Source organism: Embiotoca jacksoni, unplaced genomic scaffold (assembly GCF_022577435.1).
Source record: "Embiotoca jacksoni isolate LCO1_2020_lvr unplaced genomic scaffold, fEmbJac1.0.p SCAF_4, whole genome shotgun sequence".
Taxonomy (NCBI): Eukaryota; Metazoa; Chordata; class Actinopteri; family Embiotocidae; genus Embiotoca; species Embiotoca jacksoni.
This window is the reverse complement of record NW_027185392.1, coordinates 19,877,501-19,890,052: the sequence shown is the minus strand read 5'-3', so window position 1 is coordinate 19,890,052 and position 12,552 is coordinate 19,877,501. Positions and strand designations below refer to the sequence as shown.

Sequence of the window (12,552 nt, the reverse complement as noted above, 5' to 3'; positions counted from 1 at the left end):
AAGGGCTTTTTTTTGTGGTATTATTTCCGGGGGAAAAAAGATTAGTTGATATCACTGCAGCTTAAAACATGCAACTATTTATTTAGCTTGAATGAATGTAAAGCAGATGTAGTTTGTCTTGCAGTATCACTTTTTAGGGCACACCTGTTCAATTCATCTGCTCAACCATAAAAACTGCTCATATGATGCCTAAAATTCTCAGTCATTGTCATATTACATTTTAGCACTGCATATGTAGAACTATAGGTGTATCTAATAAAATGGCCACTGAGTGTACATTAATGTATTTAACCCAAAAATCAGCCGTGAAATATGCTGCGCAGGCTTCTTCCCTGCCGAGACAATGAAGTGTGCTTTTAATTTGAATTGCAGAAAGAATAAAAAACGAAAGAGAAAGAGGAGGAGCAGAGGGCTGAGCTGGCAGCTCAGTTCATATGGGAATCTGGTCTTCAGGGTACAGGCACATGTATGTATGTGAGAGACAGATAGGAGGGCGAGTGAACGAGAGACACAGGGTTGTGTGTGTGTGTGTGTGTGTGTGTGTGTGTGTGTGTGTGTGTGTGTGTGTGTGTGTGTGTGTGTGTGTGTGTGTGTGTGTGTGTGTGTGTGTGAGAGATAGAAGGAAGAGAAGGAAAGGGAAAATGCAATTCCAGATTACATGTGCTTGTGGTGCAGCGTGGGTGGGCGTGTGTTGGAGCGAGTGAGGGAGCGTGTGAAAGGGAGAGAGCAGAGATGGTGGAAAGAGAATGGATACGATGGAGTTTCTGCATCACCGTGAGCGAACTGATGCGTTTGACACATTGTGGGAGATTTGCATGAAGACACCAGCGCTCAAAACAATACATCAAAGGTGAACGCTAACCACAGGTACAAAGAGGTGTTTTCATTTAAATTGAGGGAGTGATGGCAGCAATAGAACAGTCGTCTCCCACTTTGTACATCACCAAGCAACCACGGCGGACACCATTTTGAATGTTTTACAATACTGTAGCTACACGTATGTTAGATGATGGACAGAATAATAGAGATCATACAGGAATGTAAAAAAAGTAATTGTCTGAGTTGGTAAATGCTCCTGTTGAGCACATTTACAGACCGGCATGTACCTACATGTAATCACCGACTTCCTGTAAGATAGTGTGGGCATACGCAGAATGTTGGTCTTGACAGTTTGAAATGATTGAATAAATACAGCGGATGGCACACTATGATCAACACTGGTTTGTTTATATGTAGCTGCCCAAAATAGACATCCTTTTATGCTAAAATTGGTGCAAAGACCAAATTAACATATGTTATAGGACGATATGTGGCAGTAAACATAAACCTGGATGAGCTAGATTCTAAAATCTGTACCAACCACACTGTGTTTGTGTTTGCTAGGAATGTTTTTAGCAGTATTTTTGCTATTACTCTCATCGTGTGATGCCATTGACCCAGTTTCAGTTGTACAAATGGGCGACTTAATCAGGAGGAAAATGTTTTGAATTGTTTTGCTTTTTTTCTCCATAACTGTCAACAGCAGACAGATCCAAAACGCAGCTTTTCTAATTAACTGTTATGTCTAAATCCAAACTATAATCACTCCCGCAGCTGTGAAGTGTGTCTCCACTTCAACACTGTCAACAATTATAAAGATCCCCTCCACACATATATACATGTATATTACATATATACATCTCATATACACATATACACCTTAAAGGTTGTATATAAAATATTGTGCTTTCAAAAATAATTTGGTTCTAGGACGGTTTTTCCACAAAATTTTTTTTTTTTTTTGTAAAATTCCTCAAAATGACATCTAATCGTTCTCCCTCATATGCAGATGTATTATAAAGTTTACCCTCTGGACACAAGACGTCTCATATTTCACTGAAGAGTCCATTCTTATAGTGTGTGTGCACACTGCAGGCATCAAGTTTCCACATTACGCTTGTGGAAATTGAATAGGACCATTTGTTTTGCAAACTATTTGTGATGTCACCAATCACGCTTGAAGGCCCGCCCCTTAAAATCTGATTTTCAATGAGCGCAGAGAAAATGTCCTCTTCGTGCAGATGAATGTGAAAACAGCCCTCTAGTTTGAAACTCTGCATGTAAATCATCCTGCACAGTGAAGCTCAAACATTTAACTGAAGGAACAAGAAGAAAAATACATTTTACGAGTAGAGGAGGACTTTATTTATCTAAACATAGATTATGATTAGATTATCTCTGTGTTTTTTGTATATTCACTTTTGTGTTTGTACTTTTTGGAAAGGATTCTTTCCCTAATTAAAAGACGATCAAAGCAGGGAAACTTCTGTTCATGTTACTTGAACATTGTTATTTATGGATGACACCGTTCTCAACACAGATAATAAGATCTATCAGTCATAAATCTTCAGCTAAAAGACATGATGTAATTTGATAGTTTAGAATCCACCTTTATAAAAGCTAAAAGTTGTTCCTCATTACATTAAGATTGATTACGTTCAGGAGCTGGTTACTGAAGGATTGTGGACGTACAAAGTCCTCGCCTCTCCCACCAATCATCAAGGTTTGCATCCAGACTCCGGGCTGTGCTTTGGCTCAAGTAACAAAAGCACGTCCTCCTTGTCCTTCATCTTCCATCTCTTACTCATTTCACCTCTCAACTGATATTTCATTTATCGTCCCACCCCTCTTGTCTTCTCACCTCCAGCTGCCTTTTGTCTTTTTTTTTTGGCAAAGTCTGCCTTGTTAAGGTTGGGAAATATTGTGATTCTGGTTAAACCAATGAGCACATTGTCGGCTATCTGAACTGATGGAAGATGTTTTTAGCATTAAACCAGAATAAAAATGTTCCAGCAACCAAGTGCTGCCAGTGGCGAAAAATAACCACATAAAGTTGAATGATGTTTGTCACTAAAAGAGCATATTGAGCTTCAAGATTGGATAGTTTGTTGGAAAAATAATATTTTATAAATAACTGATACTTTCCATACCAGTGCATTGCATGTTTCTTCATTGCTTAATATAAATATAATCTGGTTATTATTATGTTTCCTTCTGAACATATTTGCTGTTGCAGTTTAGTTGTAAATAAACTTGATTTCTAGGAGGCAAGATTGAAGAGCCTCCTTCATGTCCACTGGAAGGCAAATTGTATCACCAACAAGACCTCAACTCATCAACACTTTAACCCTCGAGTACACACAGCGTGATTCAAGTGTAATTAACTCTGTATTACCACTCCCATTTGCACAATAAAAACAATTACAGTAAGTAATCGAGACAAGGAACATGCAAATGTGCATTATTTTCTCCTGAAACATCATCAGTCCTCTTAGCTCAGTTAACACTTGTAAAAGAAAGCTTAAAACATACCTCTTTACTTCAGCCTTTAACTAGCTACTCTTGAAGCTCTCTTGCACTTGCCTGCACTTAAACTACCACGCCTTTAAAATGAATATTTCTTATTTTATATTTTAATTGTATTTGTTTCATTTTGTGCATTTTATCTGTTCTTCTGCATCTCGTTTCTCAGCGTGATTTCTAAATACTCCTTTATATCTGTTTTTATGTGAAACACGGTGTAATTTTCTTGCTGTAAAGCCCTTTGAGCTGCATTTCTTGTATGAAAGGTGCTATACAAATAAAGTTTATTGTTACTATCATTATTATTGGGAACCGAACAGAATTTCAACATGCAGCTTTTTCACACAGTTTACACTGAAAATATGGAGCCATGGAAGCATTTTTCAGGATTCTAAAAGGTTTCCGCATCTCTTCCCATTGAAACATCTTCTTTAATGCATCTATCAAAATCTGCCTGATGAAAAACACTTTGTTCGCCTGAGTGTTTGCTGAGGTGTATCAGACATATGTAAATATGAATCAGGCAGCTGTTAGAGTCCTGTCATCATTTTATTTTCTCACTTTCATGTGTTGGGCTTTGGTGTAAAATTGTTCTTTTCTTTGTAGCCATGATGGAAATACAAAATATCTCAAGTTTAGCAGTTAGTGCTCTCACCAGGATGAGTGAGAAAGAGTGAGGTGATTGACAACAGGGTTGATGGTACAGTGTGTGTGTGTGTGTGTGTGTGTGTGTGTGTGTGTGTGTGTGTGTGTGTGTGTACCGATGCCCAATTGAAAGCCGGGCACTAGTCTTTCGTCCTTCAATCGGCAATTAACAAGGGCCCATTTAATTGCAGTGGTTTGGGAGGGCATACAATTACCACTAGAGCTTAACCAAGCTAAACACGTGCGCACACACACACACACACACACACACACACACACACACACACACACACACACAATCTCTCTTAATGAGCAGCTCTATCAGCTCTCCTTTCTTCCTCTCTTATCATTTGCATTTTCCTCTCCTCCTCAGTTTAGATTAAACTCCTCCCACCTTCTTCTTCTTCTCCTGTCTGTCGCTTTCCGTCCTGTGATGTGTTTCCTTCAAAGCTGTTGACAAATTTATCTTCCTCTTCTTATCGCCTTTGTCTCAAATATTTCATCTAACCTTCCTTTCATCTTTCCTTTTTTCCATCACTTTCTGAGATTTTAAATCCATTCTTAATTCCTCCCTCTGTGCTTCCTCTTTTCCTACCACTGTTTTTCAAACTCCGTCTTCTCTGATTCTACTTCCTGTATCACCTCTCTTTATTTCTTTCTTTCTTTCTTTCTTTCTTTCTTTCTTTCTTTCTTTCTTTCTTTGTTATTATTTCAATTTATACTGCAGTCCAAGTGATGCGGGGGTATTTACCTGGACAGAAACACAAATACACACATGTACATACAAAAATTGGGTTTGTTATTTTAGCTGTTAATTGTGTGCAATATTCATAACAGTTTATTTCTTTCTTTCCCACACAGGTTCTTTTAAAGGCATGTGTAAGCAGATAGATCACTTCCCTGAGGATGCTGACTATGAGGCGGATGCTTCCGAGTACTTCCTACGTGAGTTTTTCCTTTCATCAATCCATATTGCCAGAAATGATTGCATGTTTACATCCATTTATTCATCTAATATTATTTTCCCTTATCATCTTTCAGTTTTGGTTTGTTTTTTAAATCCCAGTTACCATTCATGGATAAAGTTAACTTCCAATGGCCATTTCTAAACTTTTTACCATGCAGTGCAACATACTACTTCTGTACACTTGTTGTGTTAAATAACAATGCTACATCAATATACTCACTCTGGCATTAAAACATGATTTGAAATAATAACAAGAGTTTTAAAAAGGTTCTGCAATGTTTTGTTACAAACAGGTTGTAGTGTGCAGCGAATAATGAAAAAGATTTCCAAACATATCTTCCTGAAGTCCAGAGAAATGTGCTCCAATGATTGAGCTTTCAGAATCCCATAGAATATCACAGATACAGAAATATGTCAGGATCAACTCTGTGACGTAAAAACCACAGAGAGAAGATCTGGCATCAAACTGCAGCAGGGAACACAACCGTCAGTCCACTACAGAACGCCGTGTCAGTGTCACATTTTGCCGATTATGTGTAAAAAGTACACAAACAGGGTTGAAGAAGAAAGTCATGTGATGGAGGTCATGTTCAAAAAGGTCGTCCGAATAGTGATATAGATTAGGTTGGATGGATCATAACCAAAAACTTTCTCCCAGTAGACCAGGTTCATGTCAGTGACAAAGCAATGTGGAATTTTTTGAAGTAACATCCGTAAGTTACTTACATAAAATACCACATTTAACATATAATATGTTTAGATAACTTATTTGAACTCAAACCATGAATTGCTTTCTTCGAGCCAAGTAGTTATTTTTTTCCTAAACTTAACAATGTGTTTTTTGGTGGCTAATACTTAGGCATCTTACTTGTCATGCGTCATTGATGCAAAACATGACACTGTTGAGGACTGATAGATGTATTACATACTTTGGTGAGATACCAGGTCAGAAAATTGAGAGCAGATCTGGCCAATGAGGTCAAAAGAAGAACGGGGAAAGAAAGCAAGTAGGCTGTGACGCAAGACGGCAAAGACAAAGAGTGGCATAAAGCTGAAGAAGAAGGCTGCAGTGTAAAGTTAGAGCGTAGAAGATGAAGAGGGGTGAAAGGTGGAAGTGGAAGGATAGGTAGGGGGCTATTCATGTGGAATAAGAAGGGCAGCAGAAAGAGTGATGAAGTCTTAAAGAAGACACATTGTGCGAGGTGAAAGAGGACAGGAGGAACTGGTATGGGAGGAAAGCAAAGGACTAGGAGAAGGGAAGGTTGTGGAGGTGAAGGACAAGGAGTAGGGTACCAGTGCAGCGCTGTCGCTCTCCCAGCGGCTTGCCAATTAGGACACTTTCTTCTATAAATACTCCAGGCTCTGCTAAGTGGGTCACACCTCTCCCTCTCCTCCTTCCTTCCATCCATCCCTCGCCTCCTCACTCTTGCTTTCCATCCATCTGTCTGTCCATCTCCGCCGAGGCCTTCACGCCTGTCTGACAGCTGGTGGATGGAGGCCGTGGGGTGGAGCGGGAGATGATGGGGAACAGGACGGAGAGGGAACTGAAGTTGTTGTCAAGTCCACTCAAAATGTTTTTCCGAAAGTTTGTGAAAGTTTGGTAAGAACATGCAGAACCTAGACATACAAACTTTTAGTTGTAGACTGGATAGTTTTAGACTTCGTGAATGTCTAAGGGAGGTTTCTAAGTTGGTTGTAAAGATTCTCTTAATATCTTTAAGGCTTTCTTTGTCGCTCTTCAGTATTGTATTTCTACAGCCATTTAGGAGGAGATGGATGCCAAAAATGTGTTGATTGGCAGTTTGGTATATTTTACACTCTTGTGGCCACTGAAGCCACAGCCAACCATTTTTAAGTGGAAATGCTATTCATTTTAAATGTATTATATTTTTCCTAGTTGTACCACCAAACCTTCATTCATTGCTTTCTCACTGTGTCGCCATGGCAACCAAATAAAATGAGCTGTGTCTTTGCATATTTGTTTGTACATTAAGGTACAAATATTAGTATCATCAACTTATTGGCTACTGGTGTCAGTTCCTGTTTGTACCTGTTACCATTATAAAGATAATTATCCTTTATTTGTGGCCCAGAAAGGAACGATACGCAAGAAAAACTCAACTGGGGCAAATCCATGAATAAATATGGTAATTTGATTTGCATATGTTTCAATGGAATTTGTTTTCTCGCTCTACAATGATTTTTTTCAGTTTAACATCTTCTTTGTATCCTCTTGAGAGCTCTTTCATCATATACGTATTAAGACTGCACAGGGCAGTTTCTGCAACTGTTTGTATGCACCATTTGGCTAGCTGTGTCAGTTATTGCAAACCTGATAAGCCCATTCATTTCTAACAAAAACACAAATCTTGAGTCACTGCATAGTTTAATAGTTAAATAGTTCAAAGAAATAAAAATCTCTGTTATCTTTAAAATAGCTGTTTTAAACAAACATTATTGCATTTTTAGTGACTATTTTCAGCAGTGAATTGCTGTATATTTGATGCACAGATGAGATGTGAGGAACGTTCAGACACACCCGCGGTTCATTCACACTCCATCCAGATTACCACGTCGGGACCCGGAAACTTCAGTTATTCAGCTGCCAGTAGATTATTAAGGTGCACACTTGGTAGTTGGAGCATAACTTTACACCGCTGGTCACCTACTGTCAGTCGGCTTTCCTCTCAGCCTGTTCCCGGGGCTTCCCATTCAAACTGAGGCAGAGGCCAATCAGCTGTTTAATATGCCGGTGCACCGTTTTGTGACGTCATCAGTATGCAATGGTCACAATTTATTCAAAATACAATTGTTAATCATAAAGACAGGTTTGTCTGAGAGGTGTTTGTTGGGCTCAGTGAAGGGAAAATGTATTTGTTTTCAGTTTTGTTTTTTGCAGTAAGCAGACAAATCATAACCTCTGGGTTAAGATATTTGCTTTATTGTATGTATTATTATAATCAATCAGCTTGATGGGAGGGGCTTATTACATGTAAATGAGCCTCCTGAGGATGGAGGGTCAGTGTGGGCCAAGTTACAAACAAGATTACAGCTACTTTGTTGAGGCACCGTTGACTTGTGTAACTTTTTGGTTTGGAATTTTTTTTTTTTTTTTTGCAAACATTTTTGTTGTTTGTTGGTCCCTTTTTCTACTTGTCAATATATTTTAGCCACCAATCTGCACTTCTGGGAGACAAGCACACAAACGTTCACCATCACTCTACCTACGACTACATCATGTTTTTTGTTATCTGAGGGCCGAGGCTGAACCCTGTCACACTGAGTGAATGAGATGTTTTTGTATAGCATAAATGAATAAGCTTTCAGTTTCACAAAAAGTACTTGTCAGAAATGAAAAAACATTCTTCATCCTGTTTACACATGCCTTTAAAAGAACCTGCGTGAGAAAGAAAGAAATAAACTGTTATGAATATTGTACACAATTAACAGCTCAAATTAAAAATAGCAAACCCAATTTATGTATGTACATGCGTGTATTTGTGTTTCTGTCCAGGTAAACACCCCCACATCACTTGGACTGCAGTATAAATTGAAATAATAACTAAGAAAGAAAGAAAGGCAATACTTTATCCTCTTTTTTATCGTATACCTTTTTCATGGGATTCATTGATAGTAAGGAAAGTGTAGAATATGGGCTTAATTACATAAAGAAACCAGTTGTTCCTCCTAGAGAAGTAGGTATTTATTGGCTGAGTAACTAACCTTTAAATTAGATATTCAGCCAATAAAGTCTGTTTTAAGTGGAGTTGTTGGAAAGCTGAGTACAGCCGGTATTCCACATCTAAGAAACATTGCTGCATCAAGTCCCTAATTGTATGTGACAGCGATCGTTTTGCACGCTGTTCCTCTTCTGTTTGTCTTCTGAGCATCATTTTATAGATTGCGGGATTTAATTATTATAGATGCGCTAACACACTGACTCTTGCACTCTTCGCTTTTGGTTTCCTGTAATCTTCAGTGATATGGTTATCAAAGCCCATTCTACTGTAGCACTCACTGCAAGTCCCTCTGACTAACAGTGTCAGATAAATGACTTCAATAACAATGCAAAGTGTGGATGATGACACATTCTGACATGGAAATGATGCAACATTTGTTTATGGAGGCAGGATGTTTTTTTTCCTCTATTACTCTGCTTCAAATTCATATTGTCGTACACAATCTCACCTGGAAGCTTCTCAGTACAGCTCACGATAGAGCAGCTCGACTGGACTGAATGGGTGCCTTGTTAGCCAGTAGCCAAGATATGGGAGACCATTGCTTTTCAAAAACCAAAGCCTCAAATGTCGCTTCTACTACTCCCAGGCAACGGCTGCCACTTTGAAATGAAATAATTGTTTTTACTCTCAGGAATATGGTATAATAAAGATTGCCATGGAAACTCATGGAAACAGTAGCTCTCAGTATTTGTTGACTAACAGGTTCTTGATATCCTCAGAACAATAATGTCCATCCTCAAACCGCAGAATTATTACAAGGAAATCCACCCTGAATCATACAGGACAGGAGACCTAATCACTGATGCAAGCGTTTGCCTTTGGCAGTCCTCATGCCTAATCTACAAAATACTTTGTTTACCAGTGCTTCCTACTTCTTTCTCCACAGTCAAAGGAAGGAGAGTGTGTGGGTGTGCAATATACAGCCCAGTATTGTGCTTAAGTGTGTAATACACCTGTCAGCCCACTAGAAGGAACCGTGTCAGTGTCACGTTTTGCTGCATCCAGGCGTGAAAAGTACACACATGAATGACCGGCCCATTAAAAAGAAATGGTAAAGATTGTGTGGGATACACAGAACTTCCACACAGAAGACCAGGGTTTAAATATGTAACCGTGTTAATACAAAAGACAATTCATTTTAGGTAATGTAAGAAAATTACTGATATTGCATATTTAACATACAAAACACATTCAGGAGCAATACTTATGTACAATCACTTATTTTAACCCAAACCAGGATCTTGTCCTAACTCTAATCAGCAAACTGCCAAGTGTCACTGTGAAACCAAAGCTTTGTCTTTTCTGAAACCTAACCATGTGGTTGTTGGTGTTCAAACCAAAGGCACCATACTTTTCATGCCTGGGAAAAACATGATACCCAGACACGGTATCCTGTAGTGGACTGACGGGTGTAGTACATGCTTTGGTGTGATACCAGGTTGCGATACACATAAAGTGCGTGGGGAGAGAGAGTCACACCCACATGGGTGATTAACAGTAAAAAATTCGAACCAGACCCAATTTAACTGTGTGAATATGAGTCTGGTCACGTTCCATGAGGAATCATTTGCTGTCTTTCCATCCTACTGGACGTAGACCTCGGGTTCATTTTGACCATTCAGCATGCGCCGAAGTTGGCTGACACTCAGCCTCCGCTGAAACTAGCTGAAGCTTGTGTCCACCAATGCGTTTTTTTCCTGAGCACAGCGTATTGTTTTTATTGTTTTTAATGAACGCCAGCAGCTTGACAAGGTGCTGAGCGTTTATTCTGCGCTAAGCGGTGAAAATTCTGTTTTTTTCCTGTCACCGAGAGTTGAAAAATGTTAGCGCTGTGCCCACCACTGTCACCAGTCAACCAAATCACAGTGAAGGAGGGTCAGAACAAACGCGGTTAACCACCAACACATTGTTGTTGATTGATCCGTCCTTCAGAGTGGCCGCGCAAACGTAAATACGAGCCGAGTTCCCAGACTGTTATCACAGCGAAAAAACACTAACGATGTGAGCGACGATTGCCGCAGCCAGGCTAACAACGTTTTTGACCCAAGATTGATAGTTAAATGTTTACAAGTGCATTTTAACAACATCAAATCGCCACTCCTCTTGCTCTCCCATGTTAACTGCCCTGAAGAGTGCTTTGTGCTGATAAGGACCAACACCACAGAACACGATGTAGAAACTGTCAAACAAGGCGGGAGACAGCAAAGAAGTCTTGACATACTCTTCTTTTGTCGAGGCATCATGATACCTCACAAGTGCTGCATCAGTTGTCTTCAACTGTAACCTGCACTACACAGGATAAAATGAACTTCAATGGACAACACCTGCTGCGACATCGCTGACTGGGATGGGTCTGAAAACAGGGCAGTGGAGCAGTTGTCTCTAGTTTGTGTTATTAGTCTGGAGATGAACTGAAAAGAGAGAATAACGAAGTGCAGCAGATGTTCAGTTTTGGTGGAAAGAATCCACAGATGAAAATGACTGTAACTCATTTCTAGCAGAGACAGACAGAAATGTCACAATTTATGAACACTGCTATCATTTAGAACACTTGGAACGACTGAAACAGCACTAGACTAATATTGAATCGAGGATGGAAGTCATCATTCATTTCGGATTCTTTACACTCTCTCTCTTTCTTTCCCCGAGGGCGCTTTCGATCTCTCTGCCTCAGTCTTTTGCTCTCTGAGCTGCCCCCTCTCCCAGCTCCCCCCAGCCCTCCTCTCCCTGGGTGAATTTGTACATGTGGTTATGTAAGAGCGAGCAGTCAACCTTCGTCCTGCAGCAGTTGTACTATCAGCCACAGAGAGAGAGAGGACGGAGCCACCACCCCAATCCTTCACCACAGCATAATATAGAGGACAGAGCCCATGCTTTACCTTGCTGGTGTTCTCATCTAAATCACAGAGCAGAACTGTCACTGCAGAAGTCCGGTTCCTCTCTTTGAGTCGACTGCATTTTGAGTGTCGGGTCAAATTTTCTTTTAGATTTTCTCTTTTGATTCGGGTCTCTCCTTTTTGAACATTTAAACTTGAACATAAGGGGTTTGGTTAGGTTCTCTCCAGGCCCATTTTGGATTGAATGCAACATTTTGGAACCGTGAGGATAATCTCACAGCACAATCACTGTCTTACATTGCTCGCCAGTGGAGCATTTGGCAGTGTCAAGCTGAATTTTAAAGGACTTAGTTAAAAATTCTGCATCAGACAAAATCACAAACTGGGGCTGCAACTAAAGTCAGAAGGACAAAATTAGACAAGGACGTGCCATTCACCTCTGAGACTCTGGGATATCCTACGTAAAACATTTTTGATGTATAGCCTACAGTCCATCATATCTCTTGCACTGTGTGCTATTATTGCACTTGACCTCCTGTTGTCCTTGAACCCTGAGTTTGTAGTTGTTCATCATATTATTTAGGTGACAATATGTCCCTTGGCGTCACCATGATCTGTTCATGTAGATTCCCTGTTCCCACAAACAAGAGTAAATAAGAATATTTATTTATTTCCAGAAATGGAATAAGACAGAGTGTTTTGTGTCCCTGTATATGTCAAAGAGCGTATTTTGAATTGGATCACATTTGAACTATGTGTATTGGGAGCTTAATTTAAATCATGTGAAGTATAAAAAAAAAAAAAAATTTTAGCTACTATCGCAGCTGTGTGCTTGCAGAGTTGTAAATGGTAAATGAGAAAGGGTGTGAAGTACATAACACACAGGGTGTGAGTGTGTGCGAGTGTGTGAAGTGTCTATGTGTGCTGTGTCATGCATGGGGCCGATGAATGGGATTAGATATAGCGAACAGCTCAGCACTGGCCCTAACTGGCTTGAACAAGGCACAGTGTTACACACACA

General features: G+C 39.7%; 1 protein-coding gene across 1 annotated transcript in view; it reads left to right on the top strand.

Annotated features, from left to right (window-relative positions):
* The window catches only part of LOC138208846 (voltage-dependent calcium channel gamma-2 subunit-like), a 67,652-nt gene that overhangs the window by 38,141 nt on the left and 16,959 nt on the right, over positions 1–12,552 (top strand). Inside the window, exon 2 of the mRNA XM_069167024.1 lies at positions 4,849–4,932. Within this exon, the coding sequence (XP_069023125.1) occupies positions 4,849–4,932 (84 nt within the window). The remainder of the gene's footprint in view (positions 1–4,848; positions 4,933–12,552) is intronic.